General features: G+C 44.9%; 1 protein-coding gene across 2 annotated transcripts; it reads right to left on the minus strand.

Annotated features, from left to right (window-relative positions):
- Nucleotides 1–22,559, minus strand: LOC147888770 (LisH and RanBPM domains containing protein). 2 transcript variants are annotated; one of them, XM_087392664.1, is made up of 7 exons: nt 22,332–22,559; nt 21,303–21,444; nt 21,055–21,202; nt 20,896–20,971; nt 811–922; nt 591–682; nt 1–471 (listed from the first exon to the last, which is right to left on the minus strand). In XM_087392664.1, exons 1-7 carry the CDS (start codon nt 22,362–22,364, stop codon nt 439–441), a joined length of 636 nt encoding a protein of 211 aa, XP_087248790.1. In that variant the 5' UTR covers nt 22,365–22,559; the 3' UTR covers nt 1–438. The 2 variants fall into 2 exon arrangements, with proteins under 2 accessions (XP_087248790.1, XP_087248789.1); XM_087392663.1 differs by having other exon boundaries at nt 22,296–22,559.
- Nucleotides 22,560–23,440: the final 881 nt, after the last annotated feature.

The raw sequence follows: 23,440 nt of genomic DNA on the forward strand, positions 1-23,440 counted from the left end.
GCATACTTTCACATGAAAGAAATTCTCAGTCCACAGACCACTACTGGCACAAAACCTACGCAGAAAAGGAAGTATTAGTCTGCCCATATAATGCATGAATTTTGTGAAGGAATTTGGACATACCCATAGAGCTGATTTAATTCAGCCTTTATACAAAGAATGAGCTAGCTACAAATCTGGTTCCACAACATAGTCATAGCAACTGTTCCAAACTCAGTGGTTAAGTATACAACCTCCAGGCACGTGAAGTCCTTGCAGCGGAACAAGGACCAGACATCCACCAACAAGGTGACAAAGTACAGGTACTCCATGGCTTTTTAGTTCTAGACAGAAAATGTGATACAATAATTGCAAACGACCCCATCAGAGAATGCTTGAAACCGAAATCCACATCTTCAACCTTCTGCACAAATTTGCCTTCCATGATTGTGTCATCGATCAACTTTTGAAAAAGTTAGGTGGTCCATCCTGCTTTCACATGCAGAAATAGTATCTCAGATGATATGACCAGGACAAAAACAAAACAAAACAATGCTACATGACCTATCAAGTATTCCAAGTATAGCATGCTTTTCAAGAAATTGGCATACTTTTCCGCCATCTTGGTTCAAACTGGATCGTGCAACTGTCAATTGCTGTAGGAGCCTCTCCAAGGATGTGTAGCTTGGAAGGTTATGATGTGCTGTAGGCCAACGAGCCAGGTTCAAGTACAGTAAATGTCAGCTCAATTTAGTTAAGAACTCTAAATATCAAATTGCATTTCCAGCAAACTATAATGTACTGAAAGGATACTAAGTTTGAGGTGGATACCTAAAACGACCCTGTTCAAACTATCGGCAACGTTTTGTCGATGATCCATTCTAAGGAGATGAAACACAGGTGACTTTTCTGGCTCCTCATACGCAAGAAGTGTCATGAAATCCTGAACAAAAAAGGAAGATATCAATCAGTCATTGAAGATCATTAAAAATGTATTTTCTTATGCTTTAAATGTATAGATTTCTGACATTAGACACTCAACACCGATTACTTGTAGACATTTAGAATGTTAATGTTAGCTTAAGATACAACCAGAGATAGTTGTCATTCCACCATTCTGTATAGTGAAAGATGAATTTGACGTGCAGAAATCACCTGGTGCTGATGTTATGAACTTTGATGTAGAGGTGTTTTACACCACGATACACAGCTTTAGAATGTTAGTGTTAGCTTAAGATACAAGCACAGATAGTTGTCATTCCACCATTCTGTATAGTGAAAGATGAACTTGACATGTAGAATCACCTTGGTGCTGATGTTATGAACTTTGATGTAGAGGTGTTTTGCACCACAATAAGCTTTACTAGAGGTTAGTCTGTTGTTCTGATTACTAAGCCTATTCTAGTATGGGTATGCTCATACTTTGTTCACTAAGTTTGGTTGCCGGAAGTATACATTCTACATTGTGTTGTCATGGCATGTGGCATATTCTTGTACTGGCAGTGACTGGCAGTCTTGTTGATGGGGCCAATGTGTTAGGGAAGTCGTGTACCTATTGTGATGAGAGATTGCATTGGCCAATAAGGGGTTGTTAACAAAAGTGTGGTCCAACCCCTCAGGGTGATTGAGGGGCGCAAGTGTCGAATAGATGCAATGGTCAATTGAGGTCTGGAGCCCCTAAGGCACGTGTTGACACGTGCAATTGGGGAACTTCAGTCCCATATACATGTGGCAATAAAAGCCCCTTGAATATAAAGAAGGATTCAAGCCTCCCTCAGGCATCCCTACAGGATCTTTTGGAGCCTTGGGGAGTTCTACATAGTTATGGAACAGGGATTGGGACCCCTGCAACTGGTGCAGCCTTTAGCACCTCGTGATATTTGGTTGGAGGTCTCACAACAGAGCTATGTGTTGCTACGGTCTGGAGCATCACCTAAGGTGGCAGCGGCTCTGTCTACAAGCTGCGCTACTACTTCAGGGTCTGTACCTAGAGCTCTAGAGTTGGTTGCAGCCCAGCTCTGAGCCTTAGCATTTGGATTCCATGCTCCTTGCTTCACAAAGCAATCGATGTTATTTCCCAAGCTCATGGGTTCCAAAGATCCCTTGAGAGCTTTTGAACTACCTCGTTGTTCATTAACGATCATGGCCCTTCCGGAACGCACGTGCCTCCAAGAGTCGCTATCTCCATCATCAAAGCACTATGTTGGCACTGTTGGAGTAGATGGTCCAGCGTCGCACCTGTAAGCCCTATATGAGAGGGGCATGGGGATATGGGACCTGCTTAGGTTTGGGGGGCATGAGAGACTGGTGCATAAACTATGGATGCCAGGGCCATTTATAAGCCTTGGTATGGTCGGCCATCAGAGGCTAGTTGTCCTATATGCTCGCCTAGTCGGTCCGCAGCAACAGCACTGTACAGACTGGTCAACCAATCTGTAGCAATAGGTCATCTTAGAGACTGGTCGGCCAGTCTGTGGAGGGCTTCCTAGCCATATATAAAGGCCCCAGTTGGGGGCAAACTGGCAGTTCATTTTGGTGCAGCAGCTCTTTGCAGAAGAAGAGTGCAGACGGCAGAAGGTCACTGAAGCTCACTGAGGAGCACACAATCTGAGGAGTGCCAGGGCAGAATCTTGGAGCAATACATCTTGAGATATATTGGTGGTTCTACTGATGTCTTTTACTCTAGATCTAAGTGCTCGTGAGCTGTCTCCTGTGCACAATAGTTGGATTACGGAGTTCCCTCTTGTTCTTGAAATTCTTCCGTTGCATACACCATACACTGTACATATTTCCACTGCTTGGATTCTCTAACATGGTATCAGAGCCATTGCTCTGAGCTCGTGGCACGTGTTGAGATTCTCTAATAGGGGCTGCAAAGCCTTAATTTAAGACTGCTCTTTTATCTCGTTGTCAAGCAGGGGCCTCCTTATTGAAGTCACCTTGGCTCCAATGCAATCTGACCCTACTGCTAATTGAAGCTCACCGTTGAAGATTAAGGTCCTTTGACCTTTTGAAAAGAAACTTCACAAGAGGGAAAAGAGGGGGACCTTTCCACCCCTCTAGGACTCTTCCTCTACAAGAAAGAACTATTCTTCAGAAAACAAGAACTCTTCCCTAGAAGTTGAGGGTCCCAAGAGAACCTCGAATTGCAGACGAGACAATCACAAATTGTCTGCTCTAGGAATATGCTCTTTGAACTCCAAACCGTGTGCCAATTCCACTGTCCTTGAAAGCACTCTCTAATGCAATCAATGATTGGAAAACACCATTTCTGTTCACACATATCAGGAATGTTTAGAAAGATGTTGACATGGGAAAATTCAGCCATCTAGTGCTAAAACTGTCTTCTCACCAAAAAACGAGATTTAGAATGAGTAAAATAGGAAATGTTTTTTCCTCATGTCCACTCAAGTGGAAAGGCAAAGCACTCTCTACCTCACATCCACTCAGCTCTAGCTTGAATCATAAGCTGTAGAAAAGGGGATGGGGTATATTTAGAGAAAAGGGATGGAATAGCAGAAAGGAGTTAGAAAAAAAGGAAGGGGGGGGCGGGGGGGGGGGGGGGGGGGGGCGGAGATAGAGAGAGAGAGAGAGAGAGGAGGTTATTTTCCAACACCCGTGAGGGGATGGAGGCTCTATAACCTTCCATCACTCGTCATCATCACATCAGTCTAGGCTTGTTTGCGTTAGTCTTGTTACTTGAACTAGTCAGTCAGTCAATCTCAGGTATGTTTCCCTCCACAGCCATCATGCCATGTGCAGACTTTTTTTTTGTCTAGACCTGTAACCCTAATTGCTGCCTGCACGAGCTTGTGCTCAACCCTAGTTGACTCTGGTTGCTCCCCTAGATGCTCGATTTGCTGCTTTTTCTTGCAAAGACCCAAATTCTTCCTTTGAGAAATTCTCGTCTGTCATGCAGCTTTCATTACAGAAAGAAAGATTCAGGCCCTTCCTTGCTTTTGTGGCATATGCCACCTGTTGCAAGAGGGACAACTCAAGCATGAGAACCTTTATTTGACTCAACACAAACACACATAGCATAGAGCTAAGCATCATCTACCACCTCAGAGAGCAATAGGTCATGCAACATAGCAAATGAAGCTTCCGGCTCAGGTCCAGTAGATGTAGCATAAATATTCTTGAGCTTGTCCAGGTACTCCTTAGCTGAAGTAGTGAGTTCAAGTTGATGAAGCAATTCGTTGACCAACCTCACACCAATAAGCGCCAGTGCTTTGTCATGTTGTTCATCCCAGGTAGAGTTGATGTGTCTTCACCACGAGGACGAGGCTCCATAGTGTCAAACTGAGGTAGCAAAGACAACAAGCTGAAATAGATAACCAGCCAATAAAGGATCTTGTCTAGGGCTCTAAAATGACTCAGTAGCTTGAAAAATACTTGAATAAATGTGTCCAGCTGCTGGTGGGGGCCTTAGGGGGTTCCAAAATGCAAACTCTAATGGAAAAATAGCAAGAATACCTTTGAAATAGAGAACTAAGTGAGCCCAAGTCAAAAAACAGCAAGTAGATACCATAGAGTGCAAGAATGGACCAATAGGGGAGCAACCTTTGTCGTCGCTTTGCCAGGATCATAGAGATACACATGCTGCCCACCGATGTCGTGGACTCCCCGTCCATCCCACCCTGTAATTCCTTGCTCAACTTCAAACGATGAACGGCATCCAATCACTAGACAATCCTATATCCTCAGCCAACCAAAGTATGCAACAGAGACCCCAATAGCATCCAATGTCTGAACCACTCCTGCAATCAAGTGCCCAACCAACCAAACACAGCTGAACAACTGCAAGACAAAGCCCTCAACAGCTAAACTCTGGTGCAATCAAACAACCAAACACTTCCCAGCGAGTTTCTTCAATCTCTAGTCTCCCTGGCCACTGCCCAACACCATAAATCAACCCTTCTTCGCGAGGAAAGAAACCCAAATGCAATAACTAGCCAGCAACCAATTAAGAAACGGCAAAAACAGGCAAAGACAAGCCTTCTTCTACCCGGAATCCACGGAAGAAAGGTCACCCAGGCTGGAAAACCCCAAATCCTGCGGAGATAAGCTGATTCCGCCCTAGCACAGCCCAGAAGCAGCCTAGAATAGAACACCCACACTTGGAAAGATACCAAAACCAGCCACAACACCCAAAAAGCTCTAGAAATCAGGTCGAAATCTCCTGCAGAGCCTGAAAGCCTGAAAAAGCAAGTCGCAGTTCACCCGGAGCAACCTGGTCAAGTACAGAACTCCTGGAACAGCCCTAGAACCATTGCAAGCACCTGGAACAACCTGGAAGAGCCCAAAAGCAATCTGCTACAAGCTCCTGGATCAATTGCGATTTGCTCTGGCAGGCCCTAGATCACCTGGAACTGACCCCTGGGTAAAAACGAATTTCCCTGGCAGGCTCTGGAACACTTGAAACTGGCCCCTCGGTAAAAACGAATTTCCATGGCAGCCCCCGGATAACCTGAAACTGGCCCTTGGGTCAAAACAAATTTCCCTGGAAGACTCAAGATCACCTGAAACTAACCCTTGGGTAAAAACGAATTTCCCTGGCAAGCTTTGGATCCCCTGAAACTGATGATCTGGCTCCTCTTGAACTGATTTGGCCAACTGCCTCCAAAAGAAGGACTCCCTCCCCCTTTTAAAGCCCTATGCTCCAAAAAGCAGTGTTTTTTAATTGCACCACTCTTTTGACCCCTAAAAGCAGTTTTTTCATTGCACCACTCTTTTGGCCCCCCTGTTGCACACTTTGGCCCTAGGAATTAATTGCCTAGTAACTGGGCACACATTCACTATTTACAAGGGCCCACTATGAATTTTAATTCCCCAAGTCCCGTCCCATGGCCGGACCCTCGCGTCCCAGAGACTCAAGGCAATCACGCACAAATTACGGGAGTCGCAAATCAAAAGTCCAAAAATTTCATGTCCTCATGACATACCCCCCTCTTGAAAGAAGGCAAACGTCCTCGATTGCCTACAAAAGAAAACCAAGTGGAAACACTAAATGTTTGTTAAGCAAAAGACAAGCAAACATTCCAAGTATATGCATACATGCATACATGCACTCACAAACAATATGCTCCCCACGATGTCCGATCCACCTCACGTATGGCCACCCCTAAGGACCCACTGCCAGTGGTACATCATGAGTATATGTAAACACTTAATGCATGCACATAGATACACAGACTGTACTTCCCAGGGATAGTTCATGCATGCTTTACCTACCTATGGCCATCTCTTCAGACCCATACTAGTGGTACATCATGGACGTACCTGAGATATCAAATCCAAATCTGAGTGGACAGCCAATCATGCCGCCAACAGATCACCTACAATGCATATACGATTTGTAGAGCTACAAATAACAAATCCGTATAGCATTGCAAACCAAGTGACTAGTACACCACGTACAGGAATCCATTCTCTTTTTGTCGAAACCACATGACAAAAAAGAGCATTACCATGTTGTCGAATCCTCATGACAAGACTAACATGCCTATTTTACCAAAACCTCATGGCGAAAATAGCATTCTTATTTTTGTCGAAACCTCATAACAAAAATAGCAATCTCATTTTGTCAAAACCTCATGACAAAAGAGCATCCAAAAGTAGCAGGGAAAACACCATCTTGCAAACCGTAAACATCATCCACAATCGGATGCCAAAAAGAGTGGCTGACTCTGCCATACAAAATTCTTTGTACAAGTACCTGTATACGGCGCTATACAAAACCAGCCGTAAACAACCCGCCATGGAATCAAGAACTCTTGCCCTTCGGAACATTTCGCTCATCCGTGTCACTAACCAGCTCTTTTCTCTTACGGTTGGAACAATTTCTAGACCGATGTCCCTCCTCTTTGTAAATAAAATATTTACCACCTTCATATAAAGCACGTCGCCCATATGGAGACAAGCGATTACGCTCATCCTTTTTTCGACAATTGGTCTTCTTCTCTATTTTGGAAAATCGGAACCCAGTTTTCTTATCTGTGTCATCTTTCTTAGCTTCCTCCTTCTGTCCACCTTTGAACCCTGAAGTCTTCCCCTGCATCAAAGCATGTGCCGTACTAGCATTCTCGATAAGCTAAGACATATTGGAGACTTGAGTCTTCGTGCAGTAGTCTCTCAACTCCTTAGGCAGCCTACAACAATATTTCTCAACCTGCTCAGTAAAGGAACATCCGATAGGAGCTAACATGCAACAAAGCCGCCCAAAACTTGCTGTTATACTCCTCCAAATTACAGTGATTATTGAAATTCAGCTCATGCCAAGCAATCATGATATCCACTTCAAAAGTCGTGGTACGCCACGCAATTGAAAACACCTGCTTGAAACCTACCCACGTGTTTGATGCGGTGCTCTGAATAAGCATAGTGGTCCACCACTGAAGTGCATTCCCCTTTAGAAAACTTGCAGCCCGGCGTACTTTGGATGATTCTGTGAAGTTTCCTCCTGTTTAGGCTGCATCGAACTGCTGTAAAAGGTCAAGGCCTTAAGCTTGTCCTACACCCCACTAAATGTCTCAAATTTCACATCTGCACCTGCCTCTTTAAAGTCCTTCAACTTCCCTTGAGGTGCCAAATTGTCATAAACAGGTGCCTGGGCAAACGGGACAGCAGCACTCACTCTATCCCCCATACTACCAATATTAGGAAAAACTGTACTAATCAGACCAGCACCCGAATTTTGCATATTTCCCAAAGCAAGGTTACCTATTGCTGCTTTAGGCATACATGTTTGCATCCCTGGGGCTGCTCCAACATTTGCATACATCATATTCTGTCCCGTGGGCTGTAAATTAGGCTGAAACGCAATTGTTTGACTAGTAGGCATACCTGAAAATTGGACTTGTGGGCCGACCATAGCCTGAAACACTGAACCACCACCAAAATAACTTGGCTGAACCAGGTTTGCCAAAACTCCTTGTTGTCCGGAAACCATGGACTGAAAATTATTACCTTGAGTCGGTCCCAGAATCGTGTTAGACTGCTGCTGCTGACCATAGGGGATTTGAGAGGGCTGATCCTGAAAAAGTGACATGTGGTCGCTTGTTAGCTTCAACATTACTATCCCCATTGTCAGGCTTCCTTTTCTTCGGCTGCACATCTGAGTTCATCATCTTCTAGAAGCAAGGATCCTATGTAAACTGCGTGAAAACACGCTGCATCTGTGCCTTGAATAGTTCCACATCCTCCTCATCTGTCCAATCATCCTGATGCTCTGCAACATGATGGGTCTCCTCTCCTACATCTTGGTCACCACCAAGAGACTGAGACATCTGCTCTTCCTCCTCAGTAAGACTCACTGATCTCTCCTTGTGTGACATATTCACTGAATAGTATGCTGTCTTCTTCACCTAGTCCGCTGGACTTCCACCAAGCCAACCACAAGCTCCCCTCTTGAAGAAGTTGGGTGGATCCCGGCAATAGAACCACTAAAACAAGCCTCAACAACGGAAAGGGTGGTAGGATCCACTTAAATACAGCATACACAATAAATAGACAAGTAAATATGCACCACAAAACAAATCACAAGGGAGCTAGAGCGCTCCTACTCAGAAACAAGACACCGATTGGCCCCAAACGTTGGCACCCCTTGCGGTATTATTTAACATTCATTTGAAGCCAAGCGGCTGATTAGAAGATCTCTGGGAAGCTGCACCACAGGCAAACTAACGCCCGCAAACTCCCCGTCCAGCCCACCCTATAATTCCCTGCTCAACTTCAAACTAGACAATTCTATATCCTCAACCAACCAAAGTATGCAACAGAGACCCCAATAGCATCCAATGTCTGAACCACTCCTGCAATCGCACATCCAAGTGCCCAACCAACCAAACACGGCTGAACAACTGCAAGACAAAGCCCCCAACAGCTTAACTCTGGTGCAATCAAACAACCAAACACTTCCCAGCGAGTTTCTTCAATCTATAGTCTCCCTCGCCACTGCCCAACACCATAAATCAATCCTTCTTCGCGAGGAAAGAAACCCAAATGCAATAACTAGCCAGTAACCAATCAGGAAACGGCAAAAATAGGCAAAGACAAGCCTTCTTCTACTCCGAATCCACAGAAGAAAGGTCACCCTGGCTGGAAAACCCTAGATCCTACGGAGATAAGCTAATTCCGCCCTAGCACAGCCCAGAAGCAGCCTAGAATAGAACACCCACGCCTGGAAAGATACCAAAACCAGCCACAACACCCAAAGCCTGGAAAAGCAAGTCGCAGTTCACCCAGAGCAACCTGATCAAGTCCAAAACTCCTGGAACAGCCCTAGAACCAATCGCAAGCACCTGGAACAGCCTGGAAGAGCCCAAAAGCAAATCGCAAACTAAAACAGACACCCTGGCAGAAATCGCCACCTGCTATAAGCTCCTAGATCAATTGCGATTTGCTCTGGCAAGCCCTGGATCACCTGGAACTGACCCCTGGGTAAAAACGAATTCCCTTGGCAAGCTCTGGAACACCTGAAACTGGCCCATGGGTGAAAACGAATTCCCATGGCAGCCCCTGGATCACCTGAAACTGGCCCCTAGGTCAAAACGAATTTCCCTGGCACACTTTGGATCACCTGAAACTAACCCCTGGGTAAAAACGAATTTCCCTAGCAAACTCTGGATCACCTGAAACTGATGATCTGACTCCTCTGAAACTGATTTGGCCAACTGCCTCCAAAAGGAGGACTCCCTCCCCCTTGTAAAGCCCTAGCCTCCAAAAAGCAGTGTTTTTTAATTGCACCACTCTTTTGGCCCCTAAAAGCAGTTTTTTCATTGCACCACTCTTTTGGCCCCCCTGTTGCACACTTTGGCCCTAGGAATTAATTGCCTGGTAACTGGGCGCACATGCACTATTTACAAGGGCCCACTATGAATTTTAGTTCCCCAAGTCCCACCCCATGGCCAAACCCTCACGTCCCAGAGGCTCAAGGCAATCACGCACAAATTACGAGAGTCACAAATCAAAAGTCCCAAAATTTCACGTCCTCGTGACATCTATTACAGCACCTGTGAGTGCTAAATCTAAGACTATGTGGCAGCCTATAGTGCTGTCCACATGCTAGCCTTGTGGATGATCCCCTCCACCTAGGTCATCCCATGTGGCTGCACACAGTAGACTCTTATGCTCCCCATTCCTACATTCGTACCACGTGCCTACGCGCTCTCCTCCCTTATCGGGCTTGCAGGTGGGACAATGAACGCTAATTTCCAACACCTCCTCCCATTGGGCCCTTAATAGAAAAACCTAGACCCTTGGCTAGTTTGTCCATGCAGCACGAATAAGGTGTGTGCAATGGAAGGATCTTAGAGAGAATAAGGGAAAGCTTTAATTCAAAACTCCAAACTCTCTTGTAGACATAGAAAGTTTGAAGTTTTGAATTTATCTAGCTGGACATCATTTACACCCTACGCGCCAATTGGGAGGGCGGGACCCCAGATTCTAGAGGACGCCGAAAGGTGGGAGCGTTTCTACAAGGCATGGCCTGCAAGCAATTTCTACATTCTAGGGATTCACTGATTTGCCACCTTGGTTGTTAGCCCCCGTTCCTCACACTCCCTAGGCAGTATGTTGTGTTCTTCGAAAACAGGTTGGCCATTTTATGGCAACAACCAGTTTTCTCCTTTTCCCATGGTCGGCACATTATTCTGGTTTTTTGCTAACTTGTATGGGGGTTTATTTCAAGCATAAATAGAAGTTCCTTTTCTTGCCCAAAAAAAAAAAGCATGAGCTTATGCATCTTTGCCATCCATTTTGGACTGTTCCTATGTTGAAGGCAAAAGACAAGTAGCGTTGGAAGATGAAGAGTTAATAGCATTATCACCACCCATAGTGAGAGATGCAATGGCAAATGCCTATGACGGAGGACTAACCTCAAAACTTGCAATGATATTCCACAAGTTTTTGGCTACCAACGCATGATGCATCATGTAAGACCACATGGGGTAGTCGGTGCCATCTAACTTGTCTTTAGGGGCAAGCATAATTGTTTGCTATTGCAATCAATGCTAGATGCACAAATCCCAAGGTAGTTTGATTGAATCAAGTGATTGCACAAATGACAAGTGCAAATGTTTGATTTTGACCACACAAGGTCAAGGGCTAGCACAGCATAGTTACCAAGGAAAGGGACATTTCAAGAATGTTGGATGTCGAAAAGGGAACATTTTGGGGAACTGGAAGAACAGCGCCACATCATATGACACATCATCAAATAACATGGAATATACCAAAATATGAAAGAAGACCAAGTAGCTCTGAACTTTCCATTCCGACTTTAAACTTGAAAAACACACAAAAATCCATAGAAAACTGAAATGTACATTCATGTAAATGTTTGCAATGTGCATAATGCCATAGTGAATAGGCTTTGTAACTTGAAGTAATAGCTCCACATCATCCCAAAGGATGTCGTCCAAAAAAATAGACTCAAGTCTTGAGCCCTTGTAGAGTTATATCCACGCCATGCATCCCACTCAAAAGAAACAACAAGCTGCCTCAAATGAGTTTTCAGCTTTAAAAACCGCTTCAACATGATGAAATCGTAAGTAAAATGTGTCAGAATACTTCAAGAGATTCTTTGGGGATATCTTGCAACAAATAGCCAAAATATGGTACCCATATCAATGGTAGGATCCACCCAATCCAATTTACCAATGTCCTTCAATAGATTATTCAGCCCATGTGCCAGCAAGGAGTGAAAGTAAGGTGAGGGTACTTCTCTTCAAGAATCTTTCATGCTGCCTTGTCGAAGTTCTCACCATCGAAACAAGATGAATAGCTTTAGCTACCCCCACATACTTCATGGCCCCATCCAAATGCTAGCCAACCTCTTGGCTAACTTTCCCCCCTCTGAAGTGTCAATAGCTTTAAGAAAAAAGATGGTCCCTCTAAGTATGCAATGATGCCCAGAATAGAACGGCTCCTAGTGTCACTCCATCCATCTCCCATCAATTTGACACCACATCTCAGTCATATGTCTTTGATGCGATTCACAGCCTGCTCTTTGGCGGACTTCTCTGTTGCCAAAATTGTGGTGCATAGCACATGAGGGAGGAGTGTACGATGGTCCAAAGGCTGCAATCTCTTCACCATATCAATGATGTAAGCATTGTGGGCTTTTGCTATGGGTACATCTGCTGCATAAAAGAAACGATCCAGTGCTGCATCTATATGTGCCCTCCTCCTAGGGTGCCATGTCACGATCGTGACGTATTCCTTTCTCTATTTCTAGACTTATGGATGGTTTGATGAATGGACACTTGTGGAAAGGTATGCCCTTTCAACGGGACACTTCCTAATGAGGCATAACCCTTCACAAGAGACATTCTAATGAAGAGACATTCCTATTGTAATGTACCCTCTCATCAAGGGTCACACCCTTCACAAGGGGTACACACCTCTTCATGCACATACCCTTTGGAGTACACACCTTTTCATGTGTGACTCTTCACTCTCTATATAAGAGAGGCCCAATTGTATGGATGACAACAACATCCACCCTACAGACATTCAAGCAATACAATTATTCCTTGTTCTCTGATATCTCAGTCTCCTTTTCTGTTCCTTAGCATATTTCTAAATATAGTAAATCTAGGATTTCTTACTGTGGTATCAGAGCAAAATTCGCTCCTGCCTGTAGGAAATGCCCCCCACCTTCTAGCGCTGATCTGATACATTTTTGCCGCTAGAAGGACATCCGTGTACTTTGTGCATGGAGATGGAGAGGATGAGCGTAAAATTTTTAAACGCCTACCCGGCCTAAAGTCATCCTGGCCTCTCCATCTCCCTCACATCACAAGTTGATGTGAATGGACACGACCAAAATCGTGTCTTTTCAGGTGCTTGGGCTGTCCCAAAACCAAGGGACGCACCTTTTCCACCATGAGACACACCTTTTGGTGACGAGTCTCCACTCCTCACTCATGGGACATACCCCATCGTGGGCAAAAGGATATACCTATTCATGCAGGGTCGCACCCCTTTTAACAATAGGGACATATCCCCTCATGAACAGGTGCACCTATTCCAAGGGTCACACCCCTTCGAATAGGCACACCTCCTAGGCCCCAAGTACCTACAAAAGGGTACCTAGAGGGGTAAAAAAGGAAAAAAAAAATTAAACCCACCCCCTACCCCTAGGTTTACCCTAGCTACCCTAGGGTTAACTAAACCCCCAAATTAATTTTTTGGGGCAACTAACCCATTAGGCAGCCCAACGAATCGTCGCAGCCCTTTCCCCACAAAACTGCAACGTACGAATTTTTGGCCAGCCCTGCGCAACACCTGCGTCAGCCGTACGGATTTTCCGTACCAGCCTGCGTCAGCCGTACGGCCAGCCACCAGCCTGTGCCATCCTTGCTATTTCTGCCTGCACCATCTACCGTACAATCCGTACGGTACTCCCGCCAGTCTGCCATACAGGCCGTACGGTCAGCCAGCCTGCACCGTACAGCCGTATGGTCAGCCAGCCTGCACCGTACAGGCCGTACGGTCAGCGCAGCTCTGCATCAGCCTGCGCTATCTGCACAACCAGCCCCCCCCCCTCCTGCGCAGTCCTTGACCAGGCCTTCACATTCCGTTTGGCCTCGCCCGCCCTTTTTCCTTTCCTGCGCAGTCCTTGCCAACCAAGCCTCGCTCCTGCCAATCTTTTCCTGCGCAGTCCAGCCCTGGGAAAATGCTACGAGCTGCACCATCGATAGCCTGCAGCCCCTCCTTGCTTCGCCATTTTCGCCCTGCCAAATCAGCACCAGTTGCAGCTATTCGCGCGATGAAGACAGCCTGTTGACAGCCCGGACCAGACAAGCCTCATTCTCTCCTCGCAAAACACTGCAACATGGACCTCCGGACAACGATTTGCAGCCTTCTTCTACGCAATAACTTGGCAGATTAAAGTATTGCCAGGTGGAGTCTTTCCAATCTGCTTTTTAAGGATTCTCTTTAACAAATTACAGCAAATGAAAGAATCCACATTAAAGCATGGAAACCCCTGGTAATTCACCCGGCCTTTCAAGGACACCTCAGGCATCTGCTACTACACAATATCGTGTTCAAATTGCACAGCCAGCCCATTTTGGAGCCTTTGCATCTTGGGTCTTCTGTGTCACGTGCCCTCCGAGTGACTTGGATCACATCCTCTACCTTCTGCGTGAGGCACCTCAGTTACATTATTTCCTCAGCACAGTACAGGTTGTGTTCCACGAGACACGAAGATATCCGGAACACGATATTCCTCAGGAGTTTGCTGTTCATTTTTGGAGAGAATTTTACCCTTCACCTTCGGCATCTCCAGGGTACTCTCCACCTCTTTCAGCTCCCAGATATCCTCCTCTACAGGTTGTACCTTCTCCAAGTCAGTATTTACCCTCTGAAGGCACTCCCTCTCCTGGATATCCTCCTCTTCCGATAGCAGCTCCTTACCCTTTTTCAGATCCGTGGACTTTGCTACCTACCCCTGTCTTATCACGAGCAGTAACACCATTTTCAGAATCTCCAGTGTTACCTCCGACAGGACCTCCCTTACCAGATTTTCACGTGTGGTTCCATCCTGCCTCGCCTGCCCCCTCCAATATGAGCAACCTCAGGGAGCAGCCCGAATCCTCTTTCAGGAATGGTACAAACTAGAGCGCAAGTTCGCGCTTTTCTCACAGGGATTTCTGACATGTCGCACCGCTCGCGTGAAGCCTCTCCAGAGATTAAAGAATCAAGTCCCAAAAAGACCCCTGAAGGCAACGTCCAAAGTGAATCACTATTGCAACTTCAAATATCTCAGCTTCAGGACAGCATCTCCGACTTGGTTCAAAAAGTTCAACAACTTCAAGATTCTCAAAGTCCAACACATACAGAGGATGACGTGACGCAACCCAACGACGATGCGGACTCTTTTCCACCAGAGGTAGAAAACACTGAACTACGTGCCCTCTACCGATTACTTCAAGCTTCCAAAACTAAAAGACTTGACATCAAACTTCCGAAAGCCTACACTGGTCAACGTAATCACCGAACAGTTGACCAATGGCTCGCTAAAATGCGCATGTATTTTGACACTGTTGACCTCACGAAAGGCAAAAAGATTGCCTTGGCAGCCTCCCTCCTGAAGGATACAGCATTTCTATGGTGGCAAAGACGCTTAAAGGACAGAAAAAGTGTGTTAACATGGGAACGTTTTGAACACGTGCTCCGTAAGCAGTTTGTACCTGCCAATGCGGACTTCCAAGCACGTTCAAAACTCCGACAGTTGGAGCAAACGGGTTCCCTGTCTTCCTATATCTCTCAGTTCACCACATTGGTGCTGGAGATTGATGGTTTAACTGAGGATGATCGCCTTCATGCTTTCATCTCAGGCCTACATCCCTCGTTACGCATTGATGTTCTTAAAGCAAACATCACCACCACAGATGGCGCTATTGCTTACGCAGAGCACATTACAGATTTCCTAAACACAGGGAAGCAGAGTGCTCATCGCACACAGAACTCTCCTATGGCCAAAGGTGCTCTCCCTCAAGATAACAGGTTTCGCAAAAACTTCGGTAATCAAGGTCAGCGACAGTCTCAAGATCCCCAGAAGCCTCAGCAATCATTTGCTGGATTCCAACAGAAGCACCCCCCCAAGGAACGTGTTTCTTCTTCTTCACAGTCATTACCGACATCCCCAACATAAAGGTGCGGCCACTGACAAGAAGAACAACTCCAGCTCAAAAGGACTTTGTACCATCTGTACAGGCGACCATAGATGGTTCGATTGTCCCAAGCGACCAAAGCAAAATTCCAATATGGAACCTAGCACTTCCCAAAAAGAAGATGCTACCTCAGCACAAGACAAGAAAGGCAAAGCTGTTCGAATGGCGAATACCATCCACCTGAGCCTTGCCAGCAACCCCGAACCTTCCCTGGCCACTCAAGTACTTTGTGTTCAAGGATCGATTCGTGGAACAACGGTCACCATCCTCATCGACAGTGGCTGTTCTCATAATTTCCTAGCCAGTTCTGTGGTCGATAAACTTCGGTTGACCACCAGTCCTAGCCTCATGGACTATCAAATTGAACTCGCAAATGGAACAACTTTCTTGTGCAACACCAGGATCAAAAACTTGTCTTTTCGCATCCAACATTATACGGACAAGTTAAACTTCGACATTATGCCTCTTTCTCGGTACGATGTCATACTCGAACAACAGTGGCTCTACGACTATGATCCATCAATCAGTTTTCGCAGCCATACTATCCAGTTTGTCCACCAGGGAAAACTTATTGAGCTAACTGGTTCTAGGGACTCTCCTTCAACCCCAGTTGCCTCTGCCCTACAAGTAAAGAAGTGGGTTCGTACACGCCAAGCAAAGACTTCACTTCTGTTGGTTACGGCAGTAGAGGAGACACCAACAAAGGATCCTCCTGAATACCTCAACCAACCTTTTTTCCAGCCTTACCTAGATCTTTTTTCACAGGAATTGCCAAAGCAGTTACCACCTCGACGACCAGTGGATCACCCAATCGAACTTATTCCCGGCAGTAATCCACCGTCGAAACCTCCTTATCGGGTTTCTCACACTCAAAATGAAGAAATCCAAAGACAGGTCACCGAGCTACTCGACAAAGGTCACATTCGGCCCAGTCGCAGCCCTTTCGGATCTCCTGTACTACTTGTGGAAAAAAAGAACAAGTCTATGCGTCTCTGCATCGACTACCGAGCCCTCAACAAGCTCACTATCAAAAACAAGTATCCATTGCCTCGCATTGATGACCTTTTCGATCGACTTCTACATGCAACACACTTCTCCAAGATTGATCTTCGTTCAGGTTCTCATCAAATTCGTATACGAGAAGGCGATGAGTACAAGACAGCTTTTCGAACAAAGTATGGACACTATGAATGTTTGGTCATGCCTTTTGGGTTAAACAATGCCCCGGCCACATTCATGACATTAATGAACGACATCTTCACGCCTTTCCTCGATAAGTTCGTCATCGTTTACCTCGATGACATCCTCGTTTTCAGCAGATCCCTACATGAGCACAAACAACATCTTCTATGACCGAATTATTGAAAAGCACAGCAATTTTTCAGTGGCTTCCCGAAACAGAGTATAGTTTCCAACAACTCAAGCAAGCACTCACTACCACACCAGTTATGGCTATTGCTAACCCCAACCTTCCATTTGAGGTCATGACCGACGCTTCCGACATCGCTACAGGAGCAGTCTTGATGCAAGAAGGCAGAGTTATTGCCTTTGACAACCATAAACATTCTGATATCCAAACCCAATATCCGGTTTATGATAAGGAGTTTCTTGCTGTTGTACATGCTTATCGCTCTTGGAAACATTATCTCATGGGAGCCGACTCTGTGGTCAAAACAGACCATCACTCTTTAAAGTACATCTTTACTCAGCCAGTCATGAACGCTCGACAAGCACGCTGGGTTGAGTTTTTGGCCAACTTTCACATGACCATTGAGTACATTCCAGGACTACGCAATGTAGTTGCAGATGCTCTCAGCAGGTTACCTCTAGCATCAGCCACGGTAATCTCTACATTATCTGTGGATGTTCCGAATTCATTCAAAGGAAAGTATTTCAATGATAAAGACTTCGGCACAGTAGTACAGGTTCTTTCAAAAGATCAACCTTCGACTTCCGAACAAAAGATTTTCTCATCCTATTCTTATACGGACGACGTTCTGTATTATCAAGATCGCATCTGTGTACCACATGACAAGGATGTTCGACGTCTTTTGTTAAAAGAGCATCATGTAGTTCCTTATGCTGCCCATCCAGGCATCAATAAGACTTATCGGTTACTCAGTGCAACATACTACTGGCCTCAGATGAAAAGAGATGTCATCAAAATGGTTACATCTTGCTTATCTTGTCAACAAATGAAAGCAAGTCGACGACTTCCAACAGGACTTCTTCAGCCTCTTCCAGTTCCAACTGAAAGGTGGGAAAGTATTTCCATGGATTTCATTACAACACTACCACGATCTTCCCGAGGTAATACTCAGATTATGGTAATTGTTGATCACTTGTCCAAAATGGCACACTTTGTTGCTTGCAAAAGCAGTGCACAGGCCCCGGACATAGCCAAACTCTTTATACAACACGTCTTCCGCCACCATAGATTACCCAAGAATATCATATCCGACAGAGATCCTAAGTTTACCAGTCACTTTTGGATTTCACTGTTCGAATCTTTGGGTACAACTCTACTGTTCAGTTCAGCTTACCACCCAGAGTCAGATGGCCAGACTGAAAGAGTCAACCAAGTTCTGGAAGAAATGCTTCGACATTATGTTCAGTCACGCCTCGCAGCCTGGGAAGAGTATCTACCACTCCTTGAGTTTGCTTATAATAACTCTTTCCATAGTGCCATCAGCATGACTCCATTCCAAGCAGCTTATGGACACACTCCGATTGTACCAACGAATTTTGTACTTCAACATCGAATGGCCCTAGCTGATCAACTGGTTCAAGAAATGCAAGACATTCTACAACAAGTCAGGGATCATATGCGAAAAGTGCAAGAGCGGTATCAACGGTCTGCCAACAAACATAGACGTCACCTGGAATTTACCACTGGTGACATGGTGCTATTATTTGTAGCCCCACATCGCTATAAGACGGTTAAGTCTGTGTTTCCTAAGTTGCGACCAAGATACTATGGACCTTTCCGGATCGTCAAGAAAAATTCACCTTTAAGTTATAAATTGGAATTACCAGGACGACTCCAACGCTACTTGGCAGTCTGATGAAGACTTACAGCAGTACCCTGATCTTTTACAGCAGTATTTTCAGAATTTACAGTGATATTTTCTACATCAGTTCATTATCTCCACCAGGGTCTTCTTTTGAGTGGGAGGGGATGTCACGATCGTGACATATTCCTTTCTCTATTTCTAGACTTATGGATGGTTTGATGAATGGACACTTGTGGAAAGGTATGCCCTTTCGACGGGACACTTCCTAATGAGGCATAACCCTTCACAAGAGACATTCTAATGAAGAGACATTCCTATTGTAATGTACCCTCTCATCAAGGGTCACACCCTTCACAAGGGGTACACACCTCTTCATGCACATACCCTTTGTAGTACACACCTTTTCATGTGTGACTCTTCACTCTCTATATAAGAGAGGCCCAATTGTATGGATGACAACAACACCCACCCTACAGACATTCAAGCAATACAATTATTCCTTGTTCTCTGCTATCTCAGTCTCCTTTTCTGTTCCTTAGCATATTTCTAAATATTGAGGTCACAAGACGACTCTCGGGGCTGCCGAATTGAGAACCCTCGCCTGTATGTGCAGATGAAGTTCTACTCCCAAACAAGGATGCAGAAATGGAAGACAAAGCAGAAGTATGTGTGCTACCACACATGGAAGTTGCTGCTGCTGCAGGTAGGGCTCGACCTCAAGGATCAAGGGTCATGATACAATACTGTCCAATCTCTCTGCAAGTGCCTGAAAATGTGTGAGATCTGTTGCTGGAATTGAAGGGCAAACACTGATGCCATGCTGTGGTATTCCCAATAAATGACGCCACACTTGGTCTGAGCCTCCACTTTTTGGTGCTTACAAAACAGTCCTAAGTGTAGTATGTTTACTAAGGTACTCGAGAACAGCCATAGTCACAATGAAACGTGTTTCATTGAATTTGAAACGTTTCGAAACGTGCAGCACGTTTCGAAACGTTTGATGTTCAATAAAACGTGGCTAGGGTACTGTAGGTTTAGCTTGTAAATTGTAATCTGAAATCTGATTTTTTGCGACCTATCTAGTATCTACTCAACTGAAATCTAATTTCTAAAATTTAAAGGCTTAATTGAGCTTTGTAATCTAGACTCTATTCTAATTTCTAGCATTGGCCATTATAGGCTTGTTGATAAAGTTGAAGGCTTGATTGAGCTTTCTAATCTGGAGTCTATAATCTATTCTACCATTGGCCATTATAGGCTTTTTGTCAAGTCTTTTTCTATGTTTTTAGCTAGTTTTGCACAGTTTTGGCATACCAAATGTATGCAGGCATAAAATTTATATGTTTTAGACCAAAAAAACACAATCTGGTTTTTTGAAACTTCACCTATTTTTTTGAAACTTCACCTATTTTTTTGAAACGTTTTGAAACGTTTCAAAGCGTTTCATGTTTCAACGCTCTGAAACGTTTCATTGAACTATGAGAACAGCAGTGCATAGATTGGCAGATTATCCTGGTGGCTGCAGTAGGAGCTAGAAGCCTGCGCACAGACAAGGGAGCAAGGAAGCTGTGCAGGTACAGCTTGCCAGGTGGCAGTCTTGAACAGGTCGGCAGAACACGGAGTGCCTAATATAGGCTTGGTCTAGTTGGGTCAGCAACAGACTGGATCAGCCCGGTCTGTGGCTGGTTGGCCGATCTAAAGTCTAGGTTGGCCAGTCTTGTGCGTGTGTGTGTGTGTGTGTTGGGGGGGGGGGGGCACACAGAGCCCTCTATAAAAGGCCCCATTGTGGGACACATTTTGGGAGTTCAGACTGGAAGCAACCCTCACCGTTCGGGAAGCCAATTACAAATCATCAAATAGCTATAATAGGATAATCAGACACACACCCCCAAGTATGTATGTATGTATGCATGTATGTGTGTGTGTGTGTATATATATATATATATATGTATATGACATAAAGGGTGAGTAGCTCGAGCCACTTTTAGACAAATGATTGAAAGAGAGAGAGAGGGGCACGTATGTAGGCCAAAAAACACAAGAAAAATACAGAACATTGAAAAGACAGAATAATGTACATTGATGGAGTGCACGTCACCATAGCATTGTTCTGTAGATACTTCAAAGTCAGCTATACATGTGCATTTTGAGTCTTAATCAAACATTAGAGGCAGTGCAAAGCTGAAGTTATGGTACGACATGAAAGTAGGTATACTGACTTGCAACTTATCGATGTATCTTTCAAGTTTCCCATATGAGGTCAGCTCCCTCTGAGCAAACTCCAGTGCATCTGTACTGTTCAGGCATCTCAAATCATCAAGCTGAAATCTAGCATTGCAACCAAACAGATTACTTGACCTATACACATGATCTCTCACCAATTCTTCGCACGAACTAACTCCACAAAATGAAGAGTCAGGAGATCAAACAGCACATCCTTGTTATTTGGTAACAAATCCGGGGCAAGCTGATTTGTAAGTTCTATTGCCTTCAACGCATCACCTTTCAACGTGTGGCTGTAAATTGCTGCAAAACATTTTGACAATGTAAGCAATAAATCAAAAGAAAAGCTCTTCTTGCATCCATAAAATTAATCAATGATAGAAACAAAGGAAAGTGAGCCTACATTTCCTCTTGTCAAGTTCTGCAGACCAGTCAACTGGGCATTTCATGCCTGTACAGGAAACGAAAGCCTCTGCCGTCTCTTTGAAACAGTTATGTACCAGATAAGCAAGAACTATCTTTCGCACATCTGTGTCACTGACAGCCTGTAAAACAACAAAGACTGTATTTTCAGATTATTTGCCACAAGGCAAAACAGACTTCCATACCATTCACAGAAATCACCATCCAAGATAACACAAAGAGAAGAACGATTGTTACAACAGCACCACAAAGACCGTAATAATTTTTTGTTAAAAGGAGCAGCTAGCTGTTTATTTGCATGTTCGTACAACTTTAACCTCCAGACAGATGAACAATGTTCCGCTTTCCTGTAAGAGCTATTAAACATATGCTCTTTACTGGACCATATCAAATTTGAGGACGCTAACAGGTGAAAGGCCAATGATCGGTCTTGCGAACTGATCGAGCCCTACCGAGCGGTAGTCAGAGCAAAAAGAAACGCCTGCACATCCGTCTACTACTAACAAAAATGCTTTGTCCAAGTGGAGACCAGTTCTTACAACGTTGCCGAAGTCAGGGTATATATGAAAATGCATTCATTAAAAACCGGGCTTAACTTGATTTAAGGCATAGCTTGAAACCTTGAAACAGCTCGAATATTGGAGAAAAATGCCTAGGATATATTCCAAAAAAAGGATTACTACATAACAAGCTCGTACAAGACCGTGATCTTGCCCGGGGAAGCGAGCGCCCGTGGTTAAAAAACAACATTATAGGAGGACGAACGCCCAAACATAACAAACTCCAACTCTTTCCATTACTCCGAATCTCAATGTGTCCTGATCGCATCACAGAAAATCCATCCAAAATAACTCGTTCGCTGACTCAAAGCTAGGCGAACACTGAAAATCTCGTTCAGCTTAGGGTTTCGGGATCGTTCTCCGTCATCAATGAGACAAGCGAACAAAGGAAACGACAGACAGGTAACAATTACCGTCCGAAAAAGCAGGGAAGGAGGCGAGCAACAAACCACGTCGTCATATTTCCTGGGATCGAAGTCCATAGCAGCGATAATGAGGGGGAGCGAGGGAGGCTAAGGCGTGAGGCAAAAGGGGGACATTCTTGGAGGGAGAAAGAAGAATGAAAGGGGGAAAGAAATGCGAAGCTAGGAAAAGGGTGGGAAGGTAAAATGAAGCTGGATTGGAAGGGAAGAAGATGAAGGAGAAGAGCAGCTGCAGCAGGTTGAGCAACAAACAAGTGTTCCGGCGGTTAATATATATATATTCTTTAATACACTTGCTTATAAATAGACAGCAATATATATATTATATTTGGTCCTTTAACTTTCCACACGACACACACTTAGGAATTCATTCCCCTCCTTTCCACTTGGCGCTCTCTCAGATGCAAGACTTTTATGAGGGGCAATCACTTGAAGAGGAACAGAGGTGGGATTTCGCGCGTGCTCGGGGAGATAAAGAGACAGACAGATCGAATGGTGCACAACAAGCTCATGCACATGAGGGAAAAGGGTCGCATGCACACCCCACCCCATGGTCCAATGCCCAATGTCAGCCTCATTTTTGGATGGGTAGGACTTCAGAGAGGGGTTGAGAGAAGCAAGGAGAGTGTATGGTCATGCAGACACACGGGCGGAGGGAGGGGATAGAGAGACAGCTGAGAACGAGCACATACACATGAGAGATAGGGCGGATACACACCCAAGCGAGAGAAGTGGTGGACTGTGTGCCCATGTATGGGTACAAAAATAATAATTTAAAGAGTGTAACTATAATGAACAAAAGAAGTTAGCCCTCTTGGTTAAAGGCCATTAGCAACGCAAGCGAGAGAAGTGGCAAACTGTGTGCCCACCCAAGTGAGAGAAGTGGCAGACCGTGTGCCCATGTATGGGTACAAAAATAATAATTTAAAGGGTGTAACTATAATGAACAAAAGAAGTTGGCCCTCTTGGTTAAAGGCCATTAGCAGCACAAGGGTTCAAAACCCAATGTTAACAAGTAGGGGGTTGGGGCTACCGATGTTCCCTTTTATGCAGGCAATATAAGGATGCCCAATTGCAGCCATATCTCGGCTACCCATACTTGGGCGCTTGGCCTATAAAGGCAAAGAGAGAGAGAC

Source organism: Dipteris shenzhenensis, chromosome 21, assembly GCF_047967505.1.
Source record: "Dipteris shenzhenensis isolate YYH24624 ecotype China chromosome 21, Dip_SZ_1.0, whole genome shotgun sequence".
Taxonomy (NCBI): domain Eukaryota; kingdom Viridiplantae; phylum Streptophyta; class Polypodiopsida; order Gleicheniales; family Dipteridaceae; genus Dipteris; species Dipteris shenzhenensis.

Coding starts and splice junctions, on each gene's coding strand:
- LOC147888770 (XM_087392663.1), bottom strand. CDS start 22,364: ATGGACTTCGATCCCAGGAAATATGACGACGTGGTTTGTTGCTCGCCT. Junction 923..20,895: donor GATACATCGATAAGTTGCAA/GTCAGTATACCT, acceptor TTTTTTGTTCAG/GATTTCATGACACTTCTTGC. Junction 472..590: donor TGAACCAAGATGGCGGAAAA/GTATGCCAATTT, acceptor TGCATGTGAAAG/CAGGATGGACCACCTAACTT.